At 42.0% G+C, this 26,186-nt stretch overlaps 1 protein-coding gene across 3 annotated transcripts in view; it reads left to right on the top strand.

Annotated features, from left to right (window-relative positions):
* The window catches only part of arid1ab (AT-rich interactive domain 1Ab), a 37,956-nt gene extending 16,035 nt beyond the window's left edge, over positions 1–21,921 (top strand). For 2 of the 3 annotated variants that reach the window (XM_060865952.1, XM_060865950.1), the window contains exons 3-20: positions 1,607–2,176; positions 2,985–3,101; positions 7,740–7,968; positions 8,410–8,499; positions 10,034–10,201; positions 11,126–11,444; positions 12,364–12,503; positions 13,006–13,103; positions 13,224–13,433; positions 15,096–15,300; positions 15,758–15,890; positions 16,007–16,182; positions 16,290–16,434; positions 17,103–17,216; positions 17,313–17,406; positions 17,545–18,367; positions 18,540–18,670; positions 18,816–21,921. In XM_060865952.1, the coding sequence (XP_060721935.1) occupies positions 1,607–2,176; positions 2,985–3,101; positions 7,740–7,968; positions 8,410–8,499; positions 10,034–10,201; positions 11,126–11,444; positions 12,364–12,503; positions 13,006–13,103; positions 13,224–13,433; positions 15,096–15,300; positions 15,758–15,890; positions 16,007–16,182; positions 16,290–16,434; positions 17,103–17,216; positions 17,313–17,406; positions 17,545–18,367; positions 18,540–18,670; positions 18,816–20,693 (5,640 nt within the window). In that variant the 3' untranslated portion in view covers positions 20,694–21,921. The remainder of the gene's footprint in view (positions 1–1,606; positions 2,177–2,984; positions 3,102–7,739; positions 7,969–8,409; positions 8,500–10,033; positions 10,202–11,125; positions 11,445–12,363; positions 12,504–13,005; positions 13,104–13,223; positions 13,434–15,095; positions 15,301–15,757; positions 15,891–16,006; positions 16,183–16,289; positions 16,435–17,102; positions 17,217–17,312; positions 17,407–17,544; positions 18,368–18,539; positions 18,671–18,815) is intronic. The other variant, XM_060865951.1, reaches the window with a different exon arrangement.
* Positions 21,922–26,186: the final 4,265 nt, after the last annotated feature.

Here is a 26,186-nt window from a genome sequence, read left to right as displayed (position 1 = left end):
CTGTGTTCTGTTCTGAAATTGCCCTGTTCTGAAATCCCTGGAAATAAGTGCATCCCTAATTAAAGGAGTAACTTGGCCTTGTATTTCTCATGGTAAGACAAGCTCAGCACCACCACCATGAGATCTACCTCAACAAAACTTGTTTCTCTGATTGATTTGTGAGATGGTTTCTCAAGATGCGATTGGAGGCCAAGCTGCCAAACATGGAAGTGAGAGTTTTTTTGGTTTGGTTTGATAGCGGTAAAGTTCAGAATCACAAACCATATGATACGAAGATATGTTAGCATGTTGCTACATCCATCAGCAAACATGAGCTGGTACGACTGGTTTGATGTGGTCTGGTGTGATCTGGTCTGGTGTGATCTGGTCTGGTGTGATCTGGTCTGGTGTGAGGAGGCACTTCATAGGTAATCATTATATCATCTGTGTGTGGTGTTTAATTACATTACAGTCAGCCGAATCCTACAAATAACCAGTACCAAATCCGCTCTGGGCTTCAGTGAGACCAATCAGTCTCCTTTTTAACTTCCACACATTCGGATTCATAGGTTTTAATCGTTTGTCATGTTCTAATCATCGCACACATAATAGAAATTGTTCTGTCAAAGTTTTTGCAGCTTGTTCGTCTTCCTTCGGTACAGAGTCTGTAAGCATGTTGTATGACGCGACTGTAGAGATGCAGTACAGTCGGTCTAGATTACAGATGGATTTGAAGAACATGTCAGTTTGGTGTTTATCATATTCTAGTGGTGTGAAAATTCACCCTCCTTCTGATTTCCTTTATTTTTACATATTCGTCATGCTACATGGTTTCAGATCCTCATTTTGAACGTTATACACAGCGAAGAGTTCATGAGGAAATACAAAAAGGAAAAGGTTCTGCAACATCTAGATCCCCTGTGTGAAAAAATAATTACCCCCCTAAACTTAAATGCTTGCTCCATTCTTTCATGTAAACACATTTTTTTTTACATTGCTGCGGAGGGAAAGAAAATCCCTCGTCTGCAGACTTGCTTCCTTTCAGCCGTATTGGAGAGCTTTGGAGTGTGACCTGCCTGTTTACTCACATCAAGGCCTGAAGATTTATTATACAGGGCTTTAAGATGACACTAAACTTCGGGCTAAATAATGACTGGTCTGTTTATGCAGAGTATGTGTAAATTAGAGATCTGAGGATCACATGATGGATGAAATGATCATTTGCAGTGGAGTAACAGCACGTTGACTCCAGCTCCTGATTAGTCAGCACCGTGCAGATGCAGGTTTGTGGATGTGGAATATTGTCCAGGCAAATGACCTCCAGGGATTGAGAGAGATCCTCAAAGCTGTAGGTAGTTAGCACATGGCCTAGCATCGGCGTAAACTTTTATTTTTTGGTGAAAACACTTTCTGCCTCGAAAGTCCATGTCTACCGTTGATGGGTTATTTGGAGCAGAGGGAAGAAAACCCTTATTCTTGAGAAATCTGAAGCTTTTTTTGGTTGACTGGAACTAGAGTGTAAACTAGTTTCACAGAACACTTACTACCAAGATTTCAGAGTTTTGTGAGATTTATTTTTTTTTTCTCGTTCTGTACTTTACGCTTCACTCTCTTTTAATCACCACAGATGGGGTACGGACAGCAGGGCCCAGGAGCTTATGGCCAGAGCCAAGGAGGCTACTACGCTCAGCAGAACCCTCTTACTCCCCATGGAGGCCTTCAGCAGGGTTCATACCCTCAGCAGCATTCCAGTGTGCCAGGCTCCCAGCATCCTTTCTCCCAATCTCCTTCGGGTCCTCCTCTGCCTCAGGGGGGGTCGCCGTACTCCCAGCAACCCCAGGGCCAGTCTTCATACTCCCAGGCTCCACATTCCCAGGCTGGCCAGCCTACTTATACTCAACCCCAGGCTCTTTCTCAGGCCCAGGGTACACCTCAGTCAGCTCAGGGCCCTCAGCAGCAACTTGGATTCCCCCAAGCACCGCCTGGTTCCGGGCAGCAACTTCCTCCTCCACCTCCTACGCAGCAACAGGGTGCAACTCTGCAGCAGCAGCCCAGTGTAGGCCCTCCTCAGCAATCCCAGCAGCCCATGGGTCACGGTCCTCCTCCACAGGGACACCAGCCCTCACCCTACTCCAAAACCCCACCAACGCAGCCTCAGCAGCAGACACCATTTCAGCGCTTCCCTCCTCCACAGCAGGTAAGGAGATTGTTCCTGTCCTCTCCGTCCATCAGGAACCCTGAGGATTTATTTACCAACAGTTACGGTTTCCTGGAGATACGTATGAACTTTAATGTCCCGGTAAAATCTGCCGTAGGACATAACACACTGGAGCTAAACACAGTCCCTAGTTTATTGGCAGGTTTGAATGATGGCACACGTTTCTTTAGCAGCAGAAGTTTTGGGCTTTTCTCAGTGAGCCTAAACCCAAATGTTTTTCTTTCAGGAAACTACAGCGTTAGCTTCACATTGCAACGTCAGCACAAGAGACGCAGTCAGATCCGAGATCAGCGTCTGTCTCTTACCGCATGCTTTGTACAGTTAGTTTTTTTTTTCTTCTTCTGTTTTCTCACCTTTATGCATTCCAGGAAGCTTAAAACCGTCAAGGAGGACTTACATACCAATGTTTTTTCCCTAACTGACGTGAGCTTTCAATACTTTCAACAACGGTGACTGGAGAAACCCACAAGCGTGAGCTGAGCGATTATATAAACTGGTCGCTCAATGGGTTCATCCAGTCACTGTTGTTGTCTGTAATTATGGAAATATGTAGTTGTTTAAAGCAGGGTTCAGGACTGTACAGTGTGAAACACGAGGTTACGAATTAACCCCAGCTGAAGGTGATAAGTATGAAACAACAGAACCCAGGATCAGTAGGGGGATGTTTCAGGTGTGAAAAGCCATAAAGGGATGTAAAGTTTAGATGGCTGTGAAAACGAGCTTTAAACTAGTCTGCGTGATCTGGTCTTCTCTTTTTATACATGACTTTTTTTTTCTTTATTGTAAGGAGCTGGCTCAAGACTCCTTCAGTTCCCATTCTTCTGGTCCTACCTCCAACCTGCCCCTGGGCTCCAGTAAGAGTGCTACAGAGGACGGCATGCAGGGCTGCCCTTCAAGTCTGCCTGTGAGTTTCTGCACATCTAATCTACTTTCATGTTCAGCTTGCGGTCGATAAACGAACGATTGCTTCGGAGAACGTTTCAGATCACCACCTGGTCGTCTTGTGGATCTGGTTTTAATGAACAGATACTCGCGATCCACTTCAGTGGAACAGAGGGTGAAACAGGATGATTGTGTGTGTGAGAGAAGTGATTGCATATCTCTACCTGTGGGGATAATCTGTTGGTGTTTTGGATGTGCGCTCGGTGGTGGTGGTGGGGTTGCATGTGTGCGGGGGTGGTGGGGGTTGTGTGTGTGGGGGAGGTGCCTGTGGGGGTGCACAGAGAAGGGGGGCTGGGGGAGGTGTATGTGTGAATTGCTTTTGTTTTATTGGTTGACAAATTACACAGTACTGTATACACAGTACACATTGTCTGGAGGAGGAGGAGGAGGAGTGTGAGTGAGTGTATCATCTGTGCCAGTGGGGATTCACTCAGGATGGGATTCTCCTTTATTTACTTCCTGTATTTATTTATATATTTCTGCTGGGCCGAGGGAATCCCTTCAGCTGGAGGCATTTACTTAAACACTGACACTTCAGCACCACCATGATGTTCTCCATCCTTCTGCTTAAACACACAACACACTCCTGACTGACACCTGAACTGATCCCCACATGCTCCAAAAGCCACCCCAGCACCTCCAGTGCTCCCAGTCTGATATCTGCAGCTGCATGAGAGCTTCTAATCACAGCATTTTTTTAAAACTCTATGTGGAACTCTATGTAGATGTAGAACGTTCAGTTCTTTCAGTTTGTTTAGGTTCTACATCATCCCATGGCGAGGTCTAGCTAACAGCTGACTGGTGAGGAACATCACAAAGCTCTGTTTCTCTTTATAAAGCCTGATATAGTGCTACAGCTGTTTTCTTAACCTCACCAAAAACCCTTAGAGGTCCCACAACTGTCTGAGACCCATCTAGTGATGATGCTTAGCTTCTTATTGTAAAACCATCAGATTGTGGGTAAAACCCCACTTTAGCATCGCTTCTCTGATGTTCTTGACTTCTAACGTCACCGGAGGTCAATTATTGTGAGTTTGGCGGCTATCAGAAAACACCCTGTGATTGAGGTCCAAACATCAAACCCTGATGGTACCAATTTTACATCCTGTAGTTCAAGCATTACCAAGTGTGCTGGACGTTCATGCCTGTAGAACATCTAACAGTCACTTAGTGTCCACCATGTGAGCAGTAAACTCGTGTGATTTTAAAGTCAAATCCTTTTCAGCTCAGTATCCACATGCACTAAAGACAGTTTCCACATTAAAAACCTCTCCTTCACCAGGAGTGATGGCGGGACTACGTCGTGGTGGGACTTATTGTACCATCTCAGAAGAGAAAGAAAAGAAAAGATGGAAAGACAGGAAGGATTTAACTTATCTTCTATATCTATGGATCTGTATCTTCTCAGGTGCAGGAGAGAGTGAGGAGGAATCTGAGGATTTATTGGTTTCTCCTCATGATCAGGTCTTTCACCTGAAGTCCAGCTTCCTGTAGCTCGGAGTCTGTGATCCAGACGAGGACCTGATGACTCATGAGTCTCCAGGGCTCATGAGCCTGAAACTAAAACCTCCTGACAGACTGAGCACAGTGAAATGTTGGTGCACTGAAACAGGCTCGACTGGTTCAGCTTGTTCCCTCATTGTTTTTGCTTTGCTTGGCAGCGTGCGAGTGTTCACCTGCATGACCCATGTTCTCCTTTAGTAACACAACTCACAACAGTCTTAATGTTTCACGATATTGTAAATGAAAACCTGTGGGCGGGGCTTAGCATCACACCTGGAGTAACACCTGCACAATGGAGTCTGTAGTGTGTGTTCTGTTGCTCTTAAGAACAGCTACAGTGACGTCATAACAGCTGGCTTATGCAGATTTATGACCTGATGCTGCCATCTTGTGGTCTGTTGCGACATGGCACGTGTCTGTTTATGTTTAACTAAATAAGTTCTTGCCAGATAAATCTTACAGAATTAGGACTTAAAATTTACTGAGATTGAAATAAGGATCTTCTGATGCATTTCTATAAAATGTTTTAGATTAATGTTGTCATCTTGTGGTGTTCTGTGATATTATATGATTTTTATATTGAGTGACTCACACGGGAACACTCACATATTACAGAAATGATTTAAGGCCTGAATGGGTGGAGCTAAATGATTGACAGGGGGTTTTATTGGTTTTAGTTATAATTCATCCGACTGAGTAAATGTTTCCTGTGTTTTAAAAAGTTTTAGAGATGTTCACTGATCTGGACAAAGTGTTGTGGGTTTGACACACGCACACACTTCTGCTCATCAGTGTGTAGACAGTCATGGACTGAAGTGATGTGGTGTTCAGTTCTCACTCTGGTTCCTCTCAGGTTTTCTTCATTTGGTCTCGGGATTTTCTTCTCCCCCGAGTTGCTCTTCGTAAATGTGACTCGACGCCCAGGTTTCTGTCACTGCTGTGTTGAAGGTGTTGGATTGAGTTTGAGGTTGATGTTGGGAGAAAGCAGGTGTGAAGGTCTGAATCTTCTGTCTCTTTCTCTCTCTCTCTCTCTCTCTCTCTCATGTGGACTTCTGCCATGTCTTTATCTTCTGTCTTTCACTTGTTTTGTCTTTCACTTGTTTTCTCTTTTCTCTTCATGTTTTATTGTGGAGTCTTTCTGCTGTTCTCTGCCTTGTGTTTCTGAGTCTGTTCTTTCTCTATTCAGAGTCTGTGGCTGTTTCCTGTTTCTATTCTGGGCCTCAAGCTTCCTGTCCATGTGCCTGATTTATTCAGATTCATGGGCTCCCCCTCTCACTCTCTGTCTCTCTCTCACTCTCTCTGTCTCCCCCCCCCCCTCCCCCCTCTCTGTCTCTCTCTCTCTCTGTCTGTCTGTCTCTCTTTCTTACCACCTCCCTCCTTCTCTCTCTAAGCCTTTGCCATAACTGCAGACTTTTTTTCTTCTACCATTCCTTTTTTCTTCCCCAAGTTCTGTCTTTTAGGTTTTTGGTATTGAAACATTTTCTCTACACCTGAAGAGTGGTGTACAGATGTATGGACCATGAGAGGTGAAGTGGGCAGAGCTTTGAAGTTTGAACGTTGAAGTAAAGTGCATCATTTTGGCAGTTCAGCGGTGTGTCTTCGCTCGATTGAGTGATATGTTCTGAGTAATAATCGTCCACCTGAGCAGAACCAGGATGTGGTTGTGGAGGTGAAACCAGTGCAGATGATCAGCCCCAGAACATCTCCAGTTATTGGCACAGGGGGTGGTGTTAGTAATCAGACATTTCACTGAAACAGTTGTTCTGGATGAGTCTGGTGTCTTCTGGCCTGGTTTTGCACTTCAAAACTCCAGCTGTGTCTGAAATTTCCAGCCTCACCCCTGTAGGTCATGTGTTTTAGTGACTCTGCTGCTAGTCGGTTGTTTGTTTACTGCACATTTCTGTAAGAACTTCACCTCTGATGTCACAGCTGACACTCGCTCAGGACTAAGTGATGAACTCCATAAAGAACTTGTGCTTAATCCTTGCTCAGTTACTATGGCAACATCTGCTTCTGTATAAAGCTCTGTGTGTGTTAGGGTTGTGGAAGTGTTTATTCTGTAGAGTTGATTAAAGAGTTCCAATGTTTCTGTATTAGATTTGACAAAAGAATAGCTGTGCATCTTAAAGTAGGAAACCCCTTGAGTTCAGGTAGCCCATGATGAGGGAATGTTTCCCTCAGAGCTTTTCTCAATCCCAGAATGCACTGCACATGTAGGTGAGCAGTGGTCTGCAGGTTTCTGAGCGTGACTGCGATAGTGTTGGTGCTGCGGCGTTAGCCGAGTGTCACCGGTGTGAACTTGAGGAAAGATCTGCAGCAGATCTGGGCTGTTTGTGTTTGTGAGGCGTCAGAAACATGGCCTGTGTGTAATTAGCTTTTTTCTCCTTTGGGGGAACACAGCAATCAACTCTATTCAAGGGATTGTGGGGGAGAGAGTAATGTGGGTGTGAATACATACGAGTGTGTTCATGTTTATTCATCATCTGTGTTCGGTTTCCTCTAGAAAACCTTCCTAGTCCCCTTCCTAGAGGTTCTCTCTCTCTCTTCCTTTTCTTCTCTCTCTCTCTTCCTTTTCTACTCTCTCTCTCTCTCTCTCTCTCTCTCTCTCTCTCTCTCTCTCTTCCTTTTCTTCTCTCTCTCTCTCTCTCTTCCTTTCCTACTCTCCCCCAATCCACGGTGGGTAAATATAGCAGTTGGCATTGTTTTAAGTGTAAAGTTAAAAAGTAAAGTGTGTGCGTGTTTGATTCTTTATCCATTTTTTTTTTCTTTTCCCATAAACTTGTCAATAGTGAATACAGTTATTGTGTAAACAAAAATGTTCTTTCATCAATGTTCTCAGCTCTTCAAAAGACTTCATCTTGTTTTTCGTAAAGCACAAACGTGGCCTCGGCTGAGCAGTAAATCCTGTTAGAGTGGCTCACTTCTGTATTTGCTGGTTAATACATTTTTTGATTGAGTTATTTAGTGATATATTTCTTTGTTCTTGTTTTATTTCATTTTGATTCATGGGATTCAAATCTGTCTGCTTTCCTTAAAGTCCTCATCAATCAGATTGGTCTTTAATCATAACTTTGTGTTGTCTCGCTCTCCCTCCCAGGACCTGGGCTCCATCGATGACCTGCCCACCGGCGCGGAGGGAGCATTGAGTCCGGGGGTCAGCACGTCTGGTGTCTCTAGCAGTCAGGGTGATCACAGTAACCCGGCCCAGTCGCCGTTCTCCCCACACACCTCTCCTCACATGCCGGGCATCCGTGGGCCTTCGCCATCCCCCGTGGGCTCGCCTGCCAGTGCCACGCCCTCTCGCACCGGACCCCTTTCACCTGCTGGTGAGCTCCTGACTAATCTTATGTTATAGATACGGATTATAGATTATAGATACGGAAATGTGGGAGCCAAACTGTGACATTTCTGGTTCTGGTGTTGTAAAAGTTCCTGTATCTCTGACGTTGATGTTGATAAAGTAACACAAGCGCTAACGTGCTGTGTTTTTGTCGACCTGTGAAGTCTGGACTCCTCTTTACATTGTTCTTTGCAGTGATTTTTAAATTCTTTGAGCCAATAATCAGACAATAATATGAATGGCAGGGTCATGCTGGTCTTACTGGATCTCTTTTTTATAATGGCTCTGGATTCACCTTGACCCAGACACACACACACACACAGTGTATATAGTCAATGTGTAAGTGTGTGACTGGTGGTGAAGGTGCCTGAACACTGAGCACAGTTTGTTTTGTGGATTATTAAGAAATTCTGTTTGTCTTTTTCAGGAAGTCAGATGCCTCCCAGACCCTCCAGTGTCCAATCAGATGGAATCTTGCATTCTTCCATAAACCAGTCGGCTGTTGGCCAGGAGAGAGGTGAGGAATCCGGAAACATCTGAGACTGATGCAATGCTGCTTGGTGTTTACTTTTCCTGCTTTATTGTCTGGTGGTGTAACGATACACGTATCTGAGGTGGATGTGTCTGCGTGTGGAGCAACATGATCCTCATAGTGAACTGTACTATTGGTCATAAAACACTGCTTGCACCCCCCCATCTTGAAGCTAGAAAAAGCTGTGTTTAAACACAGCTTTTTCTAGCTTCAAAATGCAGCAGTCATAATAACCAGGAGAAACTCCTCCTGACGAGCAGCTTCTTCCCTCAGTAACTGTGACTCAGTAGACAGAAAACACCGGATTACAAACATACATTACATAACTTCGTAATGAGGAGAAAGGGGCGTGTCTTGTCAATATGGGCGGAGAGAGTGTTCAGTGCGCATGTGTGACATTAGCAGAAAGCGGATTTAACATTGACATGGAGGATAAAAACAAAGAAAGAAAGCGAAGAAAGGCTTACGATAAGGCAAGAAGGAGGACCGTGTTAATATAGGATCAGCTTTCCAGCGCTGGAGAGAACTGAAGGTCTTCCGTGTGAAACGGAGCTAAACCTTTCACGGTACAACACACAGTACTACAAAAACACATTTGTATCACCATAGTATTACTCATTTATTGATAAAAATATCCCCTCGGTCAGCTGCCCCAGCAGGTTCCACCATAAGTCTTGTCTGGGTTATACTTGTCTGTTGTACGTATGGGGCGGAGCTATCAAAACAGGCATGGGACCCATTTGCATTAGGGGCGTGTTTGTTTTGGTGATTTCAAATGTCAACATTGGCTTCCAAACAACGGAGACCCCTCCTTTAATGCCAGATTTGGGATAATTTTGGTAAAAGGGAGATTGGAGAATTTTGAATTAGTTCAAATGCAGAGTCTGAAGAGAAACTAGAAGAAAAATACCTGAGCTTTTTATTCTAATTTACATTTTAGTAAGAAGTAGTTGGGATGGGGATAAGTGCAGACACTTGGCAACCCTGCACAAAGAGATAATGTGTAATCAGCTGTCTTTCATTGTGTTACGCACAAATTTTTTGTTACACTCCGAACACTGTCATCATTCAGCTTTAATGGCTGTAATGTAAAACAAACTACCACCTAAACCATCCTGCTAGTTTACAGCATGAAGCAGATCTGAGCAACGATATCAAGTTCCAATATGAACTTATAAAAAAAATGACCAGTGCGTTTATTCTCTCGGTAAAAAATAAACCTCAGGGCTTCACTCAACCAGTTCATCCAGTTAGTTACATATTGGATGTAAAGGATGAATCTGAAATGAACAATTTCTTGAGACTCAAAACTCGACAGACCGAAAGAAGGCCAGATTTGTGGCTTTCTTAAACACAGTGATTTTCAGCTGAGCCTCGAATAAGAATAAGCACGAGGGTTTTCTAATAAATATATTTAATCATTCCTGACTGGGAGACACGAGCGATAATTGTGGGAAATGGGCCTGTAGATATTCCATTACAAACAGCCATCTCTGATTTATTTATTTTTGCTTTGTAGTCTTCATGCGGAGCACACAGATGCCTCCTTACGGCTCTCCTCAGCCTGCATCTGCCTTATCGCCACGCCCACAGTCTGGAGGCCAGGTGCATGCTGGGATGGGTCATTATCCTCAGAACAACTCCATGGGCAGTTATGGGCCACAGGGAGGGCAGTATGTTCCTCAAGGTAATACATGGACTGCATTCTACATAATTGGTGGCGTTGAAATTGAAGAATGAAGTAATGCTGTACAAACTGGTGTACATTACAAACACTCGTCTTATTTATTTATTTATTTTCACGCGCACATTCCAATCCACTTGCAGACTTTTAAACACTCAACACGCTTATCCATCTGCAGTCACAGAGCTCTCACTAGGGTACACTAGGGTACAGACTTAGGATACCATCAACCAAAAACTGTTCAGGTTTTTTATATATATATATATATATATATATATATATATATATAAAAAACAAGGGGAAAGGTGCAAGTTCAAGTGCTTAAGGAAGAAGTAGGTCTTCACCTGGCGTTAGAAGACAGCCTGTGACTCAGCTGTTCAGACATCTAGAGGAAGTTCATTCCACCACCTCGGTGCCAGAACAGAAAGGACTCTTGCTGTGTACCCTGAGAGATGGTTCGACCAGTGAAGCAGTGCTGGTAGATCTGAGGGAGCGAGGTGCAGTGTGAGGAGTGAGGAGAGAGAACATGAACATCCATTAAAAGCTTCATCCTTCTGTGGGGTTATGTGAGGCAGATAAATATGGCTGGTATTATTTGCATTTGAAATTGATACATCAGTTTGAATTGTTAGGTTATTACATCCCCAGTGTCCAGTCATTCTAATTAGTCTTTAGACATTTAACATTGAGGTTAATCAGATGTTCCCAGTATCCTGCTCTCTGTTTTAGGAGAGATCTTTCAGTGGCTGTTGCTTTAGACTGTAAGACCATTCTGCATACACTCACATGGCTAATATCAGTTGCTCAATTTTATTGTTGCTCTCAGAGACCTAGGAGACAAAGTCAGCTCCCTGCCTGCTCCTTATGTGTGCTGTTCATATGTCTGTCTCCTTGGACTCCCTTTACAGTTGACGCTTTTTCCCGCAGGCTACCCAAGGCAGCCTGGGTATGGCAGCATGCCTGGCCCTAACTATCCTGGTGGTCCAAGCATGGGCAGTCCTATAAATCCCATGTCGGGACAGGGAGGAGGGGGTGCCTATAGTGGAATGCCTCCTGGACGCATGGGTCCAGGACAGATGGGCTCGAGGCCATATGGTCCCGGTCCTGGTCCAGGCATGAGTCCCAACATAGGTGGCATACCACCTCAAGTGGCTTCAGGCATGTGCCCTCCCCCTGGCATGAACAGAAAGCCCCAGGATCCAACCTCAGCAGGCATACAGCATGGTCCGTCGAACTCAATACACAGGTAGGATCCTGGAGCAACAAGCTATTTACTCAACGATTGCTAAATGATTTGGTTTGGAAAATGTACAAACTGTATCTAATAAAAGGCCTACAGCTAACTATATATTTAATGTTATTTGCAAATCAGCAAACCTTCTGCCAATAGCATGTATTGATGTGCCATCCTGGAGGAGGTATCGCCTCATCCTACCAGTAGTGACACTAATCCTGGCCAAATGCAAAAGTAGTAAAAAATAGTATGAGAAAAGATGAGGAAAGGGAAAAAGGGCTGCACCTGTAAAACCATTCATGTTTTGGGGTCATCTCATTGTTGCCCCTCTAGTGGACTTGTTGCTTGTTTCATTAACACCAAAGCAGCAGAAACCAATCAACGATAATTAAATGATTAACCAATTAATTAAAGTTTAATTGACTTGATGCTATACTCTGTCTGATCCTGGTGGAAATTCATGATGTTATATTGTGATATAATACTTGGTTCATGTCCCCTGTTAAAAGCAAACGTACTTAAATAGCACATTTCATACTTAATTGCACATTTCAAGCAGGAACTATGGTGCTTTGGTTGGTCATTCAGTGGAGATGCAGGAACATTTCTTTATTGGGTTTGTGATTAGCTGAAGACATGCAGCATCTGCAACTGATACTGGGGATGTTAGGTAATGGTTTCTGTTCTAGAGTCTAAACATTACCTAAATAAGGTTGCAAAATGACTTCTTGAAGAAAAACATTGGGGTAATTCCACTGTGCATCATGTGATGTGTCTCGGAGTTCACAAGTATGTTCAGGCAAATAATTGCTATTGAAACTGTATTTCTGAAGACTGGTTATAAGGTTCACAGCCTTTTACAAGCCATTCACACATCATTATATACAGTTAGTCATTGTTTCTTTTCTTTTGAATAACTTGCTTTTTCCAGGCCTCCTGGTTATCCTGGGATGAACCAGGGGATGTTGGGAGCTGGGTCTCCATATGCACCATCTATTAACAGCATGCATGGTATGATGAACCAGGCAGGGCCATATCCCATCGGAGGCAATGTGGCCAACAACTCAGCAGGTGAGCCACAGAGCTGTACAGAAATCTATTATAACCATTTTACCTACACTGGAATAATGTTTCTGTAACAAGCAAGTGATATAAGAATAAATCTGGATATAGGATGTTATCAGTAGGTGAATTTAATTAGCAAACTCTTTGTAGACTCTTACACATTTAGTTAGAGAGGAACGGAGACCAGGTCCACTTCTACCTTTCTAAGTTGCATGACAAGGTTGAAACTGAACATCGTCTACAGTAGATAATCCTGTCTCCAGTTTTATCCTCCCGTCCTTTTACTGACCAGAGAAATATTCTTATACAAAAAATAACTGTGTATGAGAACACTTTGAACATTAAAAACCCAACCAACCAAGTTTTACTGTAATTATTTTACTGTAATGTTTATTAAAAATGATGGAAACTTGAAGATTTGCTGGAGGGTGTCTGTTACGATGCTCACTGGAATCGGTACTCAAATGCCAATGCATATATTGCACAAATGTTCCTTTCTGTCTTCCAGGCATGACGCCAAGCCCAGAATTTGGCATGGAAAAGGTTAACCAAAACCAAAAGATGAATAATAAAGTTGACGGGACTCCTAAAGCTGAATCGAAAAAGGTAAAATGCCATGAGAATGTTTGAATTAACAGTAACAATAATGCACAGGGTTGAGTTAACAAAAGATTTCTTCATCATTTGAATTTTTTTGTTTTGTTTTCTCTACTGTTGCCTCTGTAGAAGTCAAACTCTTCCACCACCACAAATGAGAAAATAACTCGGCTTTATGAGCTGGGCACTGAGCCAGAGAGGAAGATGTGGGTGGACCGTTACCTGGCCTTTGCTGAGGAGAAAGCCATGGGCATGACCAACCTGCCGGCAGTGGGACGAAAACCTCTCGACCTCTTCCGCCTCTATATATCTGTTAAAGAGATTGGTGGCCTTACACAGGTCCGTGTGCATACACACAAATGACAAGGAACATTTGTGTGTGTAGTGTAAAATATATATATATATTATTATTATTATTATTACATTTATATTATTATATATTAATATTATTAATATATAATATTAATATATTATATATATAATATTATATTAATATATACATTATTACATTTTTGTGTGTGTGTGTATATATATATATATATATATATATATATATATATATATATATATATATATATATATATATATGTGTATATATATATATGTGTATATATATATATATATATATATATATATATATATATATATATATATATATATATATATATATATATAAATATATAATTTTTTTTTTAAATAAAAAAATTTCAAAAATATAAAATTTAATGATTTATATATCTAATAGTCATTAGAAGGTAGTGTTCAGTTAAGATGTCATTTCCACTCATGAATACATGAACACATTTTGTCGCAGTACTAACTCAAACTGCAATAGATTTGAACCCAGTCATTTTTTTTAAATTGATGCTCAGTATGATTAACATTTAAAGTTGCAGTGCTGTAATTTCTGGATTATTGAGCGCACCTGAATATAAGCCTCACCCACAGAATTTTTAAAAAATTATCATTTTGAGCATAAATAAGCTGCAAGTGTCTATAAGCCGCAGGTGCCTACAGGTACATTGAAACAAATTAACTTTACACAGGCTTTAACGAAACACGGCTTGTAACAAAAAATAAAAAATTAGCAGTAAACAGTAGCCTACCAAGAAAGTCATTGGTCACTATCTGCCTCCTCCTGTGCACTGAAACCACTGAAGTCATCTCCTTTGGAGTCAGAGTTAACCTGTTCGGCAATTTCATTGGTCTAATGCAGCGGTCTACAATCTTATCCGGAAAAGGGCCGGTGTGGGTGCAGGTTTTCATTCCAACCAAGCAGAAGCCACACCTTATTCCACCTGTTTAATCAGCTGTTCTTTGCTTTTAGTAGACTCTGGTGTGGCTTCTGCTTGGTTGGAATGAAAACCTGCACCCACACCGGCCCTTTCCGGAGAAGATTGGAGACCGCTGGTCTAATGAAAGCTTCATGCCGCCAAAAAACTGAGCACGTCACAGAATGTGTTTGTTTTGTTTTTGTTTTTTTGAGAAAAAAATGAAAGCGGGAAAAATCCATATATTAGCCACGTCGTTGTTTAAGCCGCAAGATTCAAAGCGTGGGAAAAAAGTTGCGGCTTTTTATTTATTTTTTGCATAACTTGCTATTTAGATTGATGTCTAGTTTCAAACAGGAACATTAAAACTTATTCAGTTTTTTGGCTTTGAACCGCTCAGAACCAGGCCTGATAGTTGTGTAGTTTTGGCTGCCTTAATCTCCTCAGTCATATTAGAATGACCTTGAGTTGTAATCATGTTTAGTTCGGATAGTAACTTAACATTTTCTTCCTCCATGGATTGCTGGCCAAATCTCACTGTCTGTTGTTTAGTGGGCCAGATTATAAGATTATATTTTTCAAAGGTTGTGAGTTTATCTGGATGTTGAGTTATATGATGAATTTGGTCATTCGAATACTCTGATTTTTAAAAAACCACATGTATTTGTCTACTCATTGTTACTTTGACTCATATCCATGTCATATCCATCTTTCTTTGTCTGATTTACAGGTGAATAAGAATAAAAAGTGGAGAGAGTTGGCAACTAACCTGAATGTTGGAACTTCTAGTAGTGCAGCTAGCTCACTAAAGAAGCAGTACATTCAGTGTCTTTATGCCTTTGAGTGCAAGATTGAGCGTGGTGAGGATCCACCTCCGGATATTTTTAACAACGACCCCAAAAAGAACCAGGCAAAGGTACAGCCACCCTCTCCAGGTTAGTGCACATCTTCAGCTTGGTCAAGGCAAAATTTTTGACATGTTTTTGTTGAAATTTCCTTGATTTTTTTTATTATTATTTTTTTTTTAGAAGGATTTGTTTTCTCTCGTTTTCAACGTAACCAACAACAACAAAAAAGCAATACAGTTAACCAATTGATTAATTCTGGAGCCAACAACCTTATTGTGTTCAACAGATAAACGTCTATGTGGTTTAAATGGAATGTATATTTGCAGACTGCATTTATTCATGCTTAGAAGCTGTGTAGTATAATATGGGATAGGGGATGGCACAATATTACTGAAATGATCAAATCAATCCAGATTAAGAATGCTCACTTCAGAATAAAGGAAAGAATATGATCTGTGACTTTAACCATGGCATGGTTGTTGGTGCATCATTTCAGAAAACACTTGCCTATGATTATTACTGGTGTTTCTGTATATTTCTCCAGCGGGATCTGGATCTTTACAGGGCCCTCAGACTCCACAGTCAACTAGCAGCTCTATGGCTGAAGGAAATGATCTGAAACCCCCTACTCCTGCGTCAACACCCCACAGCCAGATGCCCCCAATGCCTGGTGTGCGGTATGTCCAGAATTTGACTCATTATAGTAGGCTGATCGGTAGTAAATCAAGGTAGTAAAGAAGGTGTTTAGTGGAGTACATAAAGCAACTGCTGTTTCTGACTGATCTTTAAACAGGAGTAGTGTGAATGTTCAAGACCCGTTTGCTGATGGTGGAGATCCTAACTTTGCTAGACGGAGTTCGCTGACTCCTAACTCTAACTTCCAGCCCGGAATGGGGGGCCCACCTGATCTAATGGGTCGATTAGGACAATACGAGCCTAATAAGGACCCTTTTGGTGGTATGAGGAAAGGTAAGAATTTTCTCTGTTATTTCTAGTATTATTGCTTACAACTCTACAAGATCAAATAGTGGAATGTCTGGGAATGTTGTTTCACTTTGCATCTGATGTACGTTTAGTGGGTGAGCAGTTTATGAATCCGGGACAAGGCCCCAGTGGTGGAATGAGTGAACAATATAACAGAGGCCCTCCAGGACCTACTGGTAACATGCAGTTAGGTCACAGACAACAGTACGGACCATATGGACCGGGATATGAACGAAGGTATGAGATACTTACTGAGTGAGACCATGTGCTCACTAAGTCACAATGTAGTACAATACTTACATTTAACAATACCATATATTAAGATCTAATTTTTGCTTGCTTTACTTGGACCTCTCATGATTTATGACTCATGATTTTTTTTTTTTTTTTTACAAAGTAATTGTGTACACTGTTTACTTAAAAGTACATTATACTTAATTAACTACTCCTTTTAATCCAGGAAAAATAAGTATTTCATTCAACACTTTGCTCCCTTGTACATCAACAGTGACTTGTAATGCTTTAAGATGTACAGTGCTACAAAAACAGAATAAACCCAAAGAATTAAAGGAAAAATTATGTATAGTTGACCTTTAAAGTGTCTTTACATACAAGAACCAAACATTAGTCCAGATGGCAGTATGGGTCCTGGGCTCCATAGCCAAACCCCATGCCCTCTGGACCAATGTCTGGCTTTTGACTCTAAGGGCATCTTGATGGGCAACTGTACATGAGTTTCCTTTTAATACTTCGTTAAAACAAAAAGCATGACTTGTCAAAGCCATGCACAAACATGGAAACCAATGTCTGGTTAATCACTGTATTATAATGCAGTATAATACAAAAAAGAAACAAAGCTTTAAAAATAAATTCATAAACATTTACAATTCAACGTCTCCTTACAGACAAGAGCCGGGCATGAGTCCAGATGGCAGTATAGGTCCTGGAGCCCCACAGCCAAACCCCATGCCCTCTGGTGCAGACGCAGGAATGTATTCACCTAATCCACAACAGCAAAGGTTAATACTGCTTCTTGTCATGTTGATTGGGTTGGTAATGTTTATCACCTCATACTTAAATGGGTATTACATAGCCGTATGAATTTTTTTCTACAGGCATGATTCCTTTGTTAATCAGTACCCTGGTCAGAGTGCACCCCCTAGTGGACAGTACCCAAATCAACAGCCTGGAATCTACCCACAGCAGCCGGTTTGTATAGTAATATTTGCCCCTATATTTTTATTGAAGATATGGATTACGTAACAAGGAGTTATTGAATATAATCTACTTTATAAAAGATTAAACTTGTAAAGAAATTGACAAAGTTACCAAACTTCCACCTTGCAGAATTACACACAAAAGAGGCCTGGAGATAGTGGTTATGGTCCCCCAGCAAAGCGTCATGAGGGGGACATGTATCCATTTAGTGGCCAGCAGCAGCAGGGCCCTCAACCCTCTGGTGGACACCAGCAGGAAATGTACAACCAGTATAACGCCTACCCTGGCACAGATCGACGTCCACCTGGTCCACAGAGTCCGTTTCCTTTCAGTTATGGAAGGGACAGGGGGCCAAATGCTGGCAACTCTAACTCTCAGGCCTCCTTGCCACCCCAGATGATGGCCAGCCCCTTGTCATCTGCCCCTGATGGGACCCAAGGCCCCATGTGGCAAGGCAGAAATGACATGAACTATTCCAACTACCATAGTCGTCAGGGACCTCCCGGAGTTTCCACTCAAGGTCCAGGGTACCATGCCATGAACCGTTCTGAAGACCAAATGTTACCTTCAGACCAGCGAATGACTCATGAAAGTCCATGGCCTGGTCATGTCAACCAGAGGCAGCCTCCTTATGGACCTGGTGGTTCTGGCCCACCCATATCTAGAACGTTGCAGTCCAGTTTTCAGTCCTCTCAAAATCACATTCCACAGGTATCAAGTCCAGCACCCATGCCGAGTACCATGGAGAACAGCACATCTCCCAGCAAGACCACATATATGCATACTGGGATAAAGATTCAGAAGCCTGGACCTCAAGTCCCAGCCTCTCACACAGCCCAGTCACCAATACAGCCTCCTATGGTAAGGAGAGACACAGCCTTTCCTCTAGGGTCTGTGGAGGCAACCCAGCCCATCCTCAAATCACGCCGCCGACTTACTATGAAAGAAATTGGTAAGAAGCTGTGACTATTTCAACATTTTGCCATGGGTGTGTGAAGTATATATCAATTGTTTCATCTTTGTTTTTGTGCATGTCTATATATATATATATATATATATATATATATATATATATATATATATATATATATATATATATATATATAATATGTATATTTATGTAGGAACACCAGAAGCCTGGAAAGTCATGATGTCTCTCAAATCAGGATTGCTGGCAGAGAGTACTTGGGCCTTAGACACAATCAGTATTCTTCTTTATGATGATAATAGCATTTCTACCTTCAGTCTGTGTCAGGTGAGATGTGCATGCCACGTCTGCCATACTACGGATATACTGAGCCTATTACAATGCATCAAACATGGATTAAAGTGCTTCAGGATAAAAAGCATCAAATGGGTGTTTGAATTTATTCTGATAATCATGTTTTATTTACTTTCAGCTTCCTGGCTTCCTTGAACTAATAGTGGAGTACTTCCGTAGATGTCTCATTGAAATCTTTGGTATTTTGAAAGAATATGAGGTTGGAGATCCTGGGCAGAGAACGTTGATTGACCCGGATGCTGCCGACACTGATGTGTCTGATGAAGAAGTCCCAGAAGTAGAGCAAATAGATGAAGAAATGGATAGTGAGGAGAAGTGTAGCCAACACACATCCCAGATCCAAGTCAAGCATGAGAAGAATGAGCTTATGCATGACTGGAATTCCAGTGAAATGTATGAAGAGGAAAAAGAAGGAGAAATGTCTAAAAAGCATGAATTATCTTCCCCCTTGCAAGACAGTCATGCAGTACAGGAAAAGCTCAAACAAGCTAGCAAATTTGACAAGCTTCCCATTAAGGTAGTGTGGAAGAAAGACCCATTTGTCATTGGGCGCACGGGCAAGTTGGGTCAACGACAGAGTTTTGACAGTGGGCTGATTCATTGGAGTGTTGGTGGAGGAGACACCACGGAGCACATCCAAACTCATTTTGAGCGCAAGATGGAGCTGCTAAAACTTCATAAATGCATGACCGTAAAAAATGAGGCACCTCCAGTCACGGACCTGGCTACTGGGAACGAAAGCATGAATGAGAGAAGCATACGACACCAGCAAAATGGGCAGCAACAGGATTCTCAGCATTCCTTAGGCAATCAATTGGAGGAGGAGAAAGCCACAGTTATTGTCAGTTCACCTGCTACTATTATTTCCACTGCTGATGATGTGCTGTCTGGTTTGTCAGCATCAGCGGCTGAAGAATCCTTGCAGAATGGTACGGAGAATGGGGAGGATAAGAGCAATTTTCCGTCTGCCCGATCACAGCAAATCAGCAGAAATAAGATCCTTGAAGATGAGCCATACAGCAAGGATGAATCCCCATTGTGCACTTTGTCAGAGTGGCAAGACTCACTAGCCCGCCGCTGCATATGTGTCTCTAACATTGTCCGCAGTCTGTCCTTCGTCCCTGGCAATGACAGTGAAATGTCTAAACACCCAGGCCTGCTACTTATACTGGGCCGTGTGGTACTCCTGCATCACCGGCATCCTGAGCGCAAGGAGGCCCCTGTTACCTATGAGAAAGAGGATGAGGAGGATGAAGGAGTCAGCTGTGAACAAGATGAATGGTGGTGGGACTGTCTGGAGGTTCTGCGAGAAAACTGTCTGGTCACATTGGCGAACATCTCTGGCCAGCTAGACCTGTCTAAATACCCTGAGAGTATCTGCCTTCCTCTGCTCGATGGCCTTCTCCACTGGGCTGTCTGCCCATCAGCAGAAGCCACTGATCCCTTCCCTACGTTGGGGCTTAATGGAGCAGTTTCCCCTCAGACAGTGGTTCTTGAGACCCTTAGCAAGCTCAGCATCCAGGACAGTAATGTTGACCTTATTTTGGCCACGCCACCCTTCAGTCGCCTGGAGAAATTTTACAGTTCTCTGGTACGCTTAATTGGTGACCGTAAGGTACCTGTGTGCCGGGAAATGGCAGTGGTGCTGTTGGCCAACCTGGCCCATGGTGACAGCCTGGCAGCTCGGGCCATTGCTGTGCAGAAAGGCAGTATAGGGAACCTCCTGGGGTTTCTGGAGGACAGTCTAGCAGCCACACAGTTCCAACAGAGCCAGGCTTCACTGCTGCATTTGCAGGGGCCACACTTTGAATCCACTAGCATGGATATGATGCGACGGGCTGCCCGTGCCCTGCATGCACTTGCCAAAGTAGAAGAGAACCACTCTGAGTTTATGTTGTATGAGTCGCGGCTACTGGACGTATCTGTATCCCCCCTCCTGAGCTCAGGAGTGTCCCACGTCATCTGCGATGTACTGTTTCTGATTGGCCAGTCATGACAGATGTGGGGCGGACCTTTCTCCCCCTCTCAAATCTGTGTGAATGGTAACAGCGAAAACTGACTGTCCTTTTTTTAATTTATGCAAAAATCACCTCAAATTCCACTGATTGCTCTTTCTACCTTCCTTCTTTCTAAAGGAAGGATTTCACAAAGTGGATTTAAAACAAATAAAATGAAGAGAAACTAATGTGGATACATGACTTATGACCTTGGGAGAGTGTGCTGCCAGGATGTTTTTTAAATTAAAATGAAAAGTAGATTAAAAAATGAAAAATAAAACTAACCAAAGTTGCTGTCACATTTACAGTGAGTTTGGGTTTAAAGGTGCCCAGTGGTCCTGGGCTGGCAGACACTATTGTTTAGTTCTTATTTGGAGGCTATACAGTTTTAGATTCTTGTTTATCTTATGATTTGTAACTTGGATGATATATACACTGAGCCCAGGGACCAGGTCATTGGCTGTGAACAGACATCTGTAAATGGAAGGCCTGTACAGTAGATTGTATGACTTTTTTTTTGTACTGTACACCTTAAAGTAACAAGCTGTAAACATACTGTAATAATACTGTTTCACACTGAGATAATGCTGATTTGGCAGCAAAACTGTAGTTTTTAAAATGATTTTTGTTCTTATTTAGAGAGAGGGGAAAGACATTCTTCCCCCAAAGTATCGTGTACAACACCCCGACCTCTTTGTCCCTTGATTGTATGACTTGACCCTCAAAGAAATCACCTCTTAGGATTGGTCTTGAGCTTCAGATGCAGCCCAGGCTGCAATGTAAATGATGTACAATACACTTTGCTCTTTCTCTCTCTCTCACACATTATTGCGCTCTTCACCATTTTTAATCTTTGATTAATTAAAGGTTACACTCAAGATCTCTTCATTGCGCATTGCCATGTGTTTATTTAATACCCTTCCTTCACATACATCTGGGATTTCCTCTCTTTATAAGTCAACTCAAACACACAAATTCACATTGTGGAGAAATATGTCAAATCTGATATGTCTATGGCTCTAAAGTGAGCTCTACATTCAACCAAATCTAGGCGATTCCTAAAGAAATCATCCCTTACCCCAAAGTGCTATGGATTCTGCATATTTGTATTTCAGAAAATGTAGCTAAAAATCTTGATGTTTTTTGGCTTAATGAATATAATTTATTCAGTATGAAATCTTTATACTCTATGTTCCACGTGTTAAGAATAAATGTATCTTCATAAGACTTTGTGATGGATTTATTTATGATATCCCCAAAGTTGATGCCATTCAGTAGGAATTTCTCATGGTTAACTGGAAGGGTAATTCTCTCTTGCCTATTCATTTCAGGCATTGCAAAAGATTACTGAATCCTCATAACCCTTTAATGCAGCGGTGTCCAATCTTCTCCACAAAGGGCCGGTGTGGGTGCAGGTTTTCATTCCAACCAAGCAGAAGCCACACCAGAGTCTACTAAAAGCCAAGAACAACTAATTTTAAACAGGTGGAATCAGGCATGGCTTCTGCTTGGTTGGAATGAAAACCTGCACCCACACCAGCCCTTTGTGTATAAGATTGGACACCGCTGCTTTAATGCAACCAGTGGTTAGTGTGTAAAGTGGCTTATGCGTCTATATTAAGTATTCACTACATCTAAATGACCATGGCACAATGCACATCAAACCCGGAATTCACTTATGTATAACTGAAGAACAGAAAATCTATTAGTCTATCCCTGAAAAAATAAGTGCAGCATTTGGGGTTGATGATTTTCTGATGGATCTAATCATAGATGTGAAATGGAAATACCTCAGTGAGACGTCAGACACATCAATATATAACTGAAGGGGACAACTTTAATAGTTTTGAGCCCACTGATTAATTGAGTGCCCATTAAGTGTTTCTTCCAAAAAAAGGTAAGGATTGGAGAGTTCAGACCATATTCCTGTTCAGTACTGTTTAACTAAGGATTTATATCATGATTAGGCATGTTGGTACTATGTATTAGTGCTTATGCAGTAGTGCTTATTGAAGGCAATATCAATAATATCAATGGGAGAACTCAAAGAGACAACAAGAGGAGGAAACCTTGAGAAGAACCAGACCGAATGGCAACTCATCTTCATCTGAAAGACTCTGGACAGTGTGATTATAAATAATTTAAATTCTATACAGTGGCAAATAATTATTTGATACACTGCAGAAGTTTCCCCACTTACAAAGAATGGCGAGATCTGTAATTTTCATTGTAGGTACACACCAACTGTGAGCGACAGAATCTAAAAAAAAAAATCCAGAAAATCACATTGTATGATTTTTAAATAAACAATTTCCATTTTATTGCATGACATAAGTATTTGATCACGGCTCTCACATACCTGTTAGTTTGTCTTTAAGAGTCCCTCCTATCCTCCACTCATTACCTGTATTAATTGCACCTGTTTGAACTCATTACCTGTATAAAAGACACCTGTCCACAATAGGCAAGATCAAAGAGCTGTCTAAGGACACTAGGGACACGATTGTAGACCTGCACAAGGATGGGGTGTGCTACAGGACAATAGGCAAACAGTCTGTTGAGAAGGCAACAACTGTTGGTGCATTTATTAGAAAATGGAAGAAATTCAAGATGACTGTTAATCTCCCTCGGACCGGGGCTACATGCAATATTTTGACTCTTTGGAGTATCAATGATCCTGAGAAAGGTGAGGGATGAGACTGAGGGTCCCAGCTCTCTTCAGGTCATTGACCAGGTCCTCCTGTGTAGTTCTAGGCTGATCACTCACCTTTCTCAGGATCACTGATACAGGATTAAAATCCTTCGGCATGCGCAAGGTCCACCTGCTCAAGCCCAGCACATATCCAGGCCCATCTGAAGTTTGCCAAAGACCATCTGGATGATCCAGAGGTGGCATGGGAGAAGGTCATGTGGTCAGATGAGACCAAAATATAAATTTTTGGTATAAACTCCACTTGCCATTTTTGGAGGAAGAAGGAGGATGAGTACAATCCCAAGATCACCATCCCAACCATTAAGCATGGGGGTGGAAACATCATGCTTTCGGGTGCTTTTCTGAAAAGGGGACAGGAAAACTGCACCGTCTTGAGTGGAGGATGGATGGGGCAATGTATTGCGAGATTTTGGGAAACAACCTCCTTCCCTCAGTAAGAGCATAGAAGGTGGGTCGTGGCTGGGACTTCCAGCATGATGATGACCCAAACACACAGCCAGGGCAACTAAGGAGTGGAGGAACCATGTTTATGAATAATTTTACTCAGCAGAACCATATTGAAAAAAAGATCCTTGGAGCACTTTACTTGAATATGCATGCTCACTCATATCTACAAATCATGCAGTAGAAAATAGGAATTGAGCCAGTCAAGAACTTTTTTTTGTTTGTGCCCTCTGTTTTCTATAGGTCTTTTTATTATAAAGTTGGCAAAGTGAAGCTGGTACTTGCGCATACCATTATTGACCAAGATGTGAGGTTGTGAGACTATGCCTTAAGCGACCAAGCCAAGTTTATTTGTTTATACAGTATTGATCAAAATAACAGCAGTACAATGTGACTAACCAGAATAATCCAGGTTTTTAGTATATTTTTTATTACTACATGGCAAACAAGTTACCAGTAGGTGCAGTAGATTCTCAGAAAACAAACAAGACCCAGCATTCATGATATGCATGCTCGTAAGGCTGTGCAATTGGGCAATTAGTTGAAAGGGGTGTGTTTAAAAAAAGCACTGTGGCATTCAATCACTGAGGTCATCAATTTTGTGAAAAAAACAGGTGTGAATCAGGTGGCCCCTATTTAAGGATGAAGCCAGCACTTGATGAACATGCATTTGAAAGCCTGAGGAAAATGGGTCATTCAAGACATTGTTGAGAAGAACAGCGTACTTTGATTAAAAAGTTGATTGGAGACGGGAAAACCTATAAAGAGGTGCAAAAAAATATAGGCTGTTCAGCTAAAATGATCTCCAATGCCTTAAAATGGAGAGCAAAACCAGAGAGACATGGAAGAAAATGGAAGACAACCATCAAAATGGATAGAAGAATAACCAGAATGGCAAAGGCTCAGCCAATGATCAGCTCCAGGATGATCAAAGACAGTCTGGAGTTACCTGTAAGTACTGTGACAGAAGACGTCTGTGTGAAGCTAATCTATTTTCAAGAATCCCCCACAAAGTCCCTCTGTTAAAAAAAAGGCATGTGCAGAAGAGGTTACAATTTGCCAAAGAACACATCAACTGGCTTAAAGAGAAATGGAGGAACATTTTGTGGACTGATGAGAGTAAAATTGTTTTTTTTTGGGTCCAAGGGCCACAGACAGTTTGTGAGACGACCCCTAAACTCTGAATTCAAGCCACAGTACACAGTGAAGACAGTGAAGCATGGTGGTGCAAGCATCATGATATGGGCATGTTTCTCCTACTATGGTGTTGGGCCTATTTATCGCATACCAGGGATCATGGATCAGTTTGCATATGTCAAAATACTTGAAGAGGTCATGTTGCCTTATGCTGAAGAGGACATGCCCTTGAAATGGTTGTTTCAACAAGACAATGACCCCAAACACACTAGTAAACGAGCAAAGTCTTGGTTCCAAACCAACAAAATTAATGTTATGGAGTGGCCTGCCCAATCCCTGGACCTTAATCCAATCGTGAACTTGTGGGGTGATATCAAAATGCTGTTTCTGAAGCAAAACCAAGAAATGTAAATGAATTGTGGAATGTTGTTAAAGATTCATGGAGTGGAATAACAGCTGAGAGGTGCCAGAAGTTGGTTGACTCCATGCCACACAGATGTGAAGCAGTTTTAAAAAACTGTGGTCATACAACTAAATATTAGTTTAGTGATTCACAGGATTGCTAAATCCTAGAAACAAAAACGTTTGTACAAAATAGTTTTGAGTTTGTAGTCAACAGCAGACACTGCTATTTTTTTAACACACCCCTTTCAACTAATTGGCCAATTGCACAGCCTTACGAGCTTGCATATCATGAATGCTGGGTCTTGTTTGTTTTCTGAGAATCTACTGCACCTACTGGTAACTTCTTTGTCATGTAGCAATAAAAAATATACTAAAAACCAGGATTATTCTGGTTAGTCACATTGTACTGCTATTATTTTGAACAATACTGTACAACCAGATTCTTTTCATTCTGTTTAAAATATGTATCATCAGTTTACTTTACCTTCATCTCTCCTCATGTTTCTTTTTGTGTGTTTAGTGTAGAGGAACTTGTCTTGACAAGTCCTGACCTCAACCCGATAGGGATGAATTAGAGCAGAGGCTGTGAGCTAGGCCTTCTCGTCCAAAATCAGTGCCTGACCTTACAAATGCACTACTGGAGGAATGGTCAAAAATTCCCATATAAACACTCCTAAACCTTGTAGAAAACCTTCCCAGAAGAGTGGATGTTGTTATAGCTGCAAAGGGTGGCCCACCTCCCTTTTGCAGATGTTGTCCAAACTGAAAAGGGGCATCTGCCTTGTGTACCGGG

Source organism: Tachysurus vachellii, chromosome 3 (assembly GCF_030014155.1).
Source record: "Tachysurus vachellii isolate PV-2020 chromosome 3, HZAU_Pvac_v1, whole genome shotgun sequence".
Lineage (NCBI taxonomy): Eukaryota > Metazoa > Chordata > Actinopteri > Siluriformes > Bagridae > Tachysurus > Tachysurus vachellii.
The sequence above is the reverse complement of the archived record's forward strand: the minus strand, read 5'-3'. Positions and strand labels throughout refer to the sequence as shown.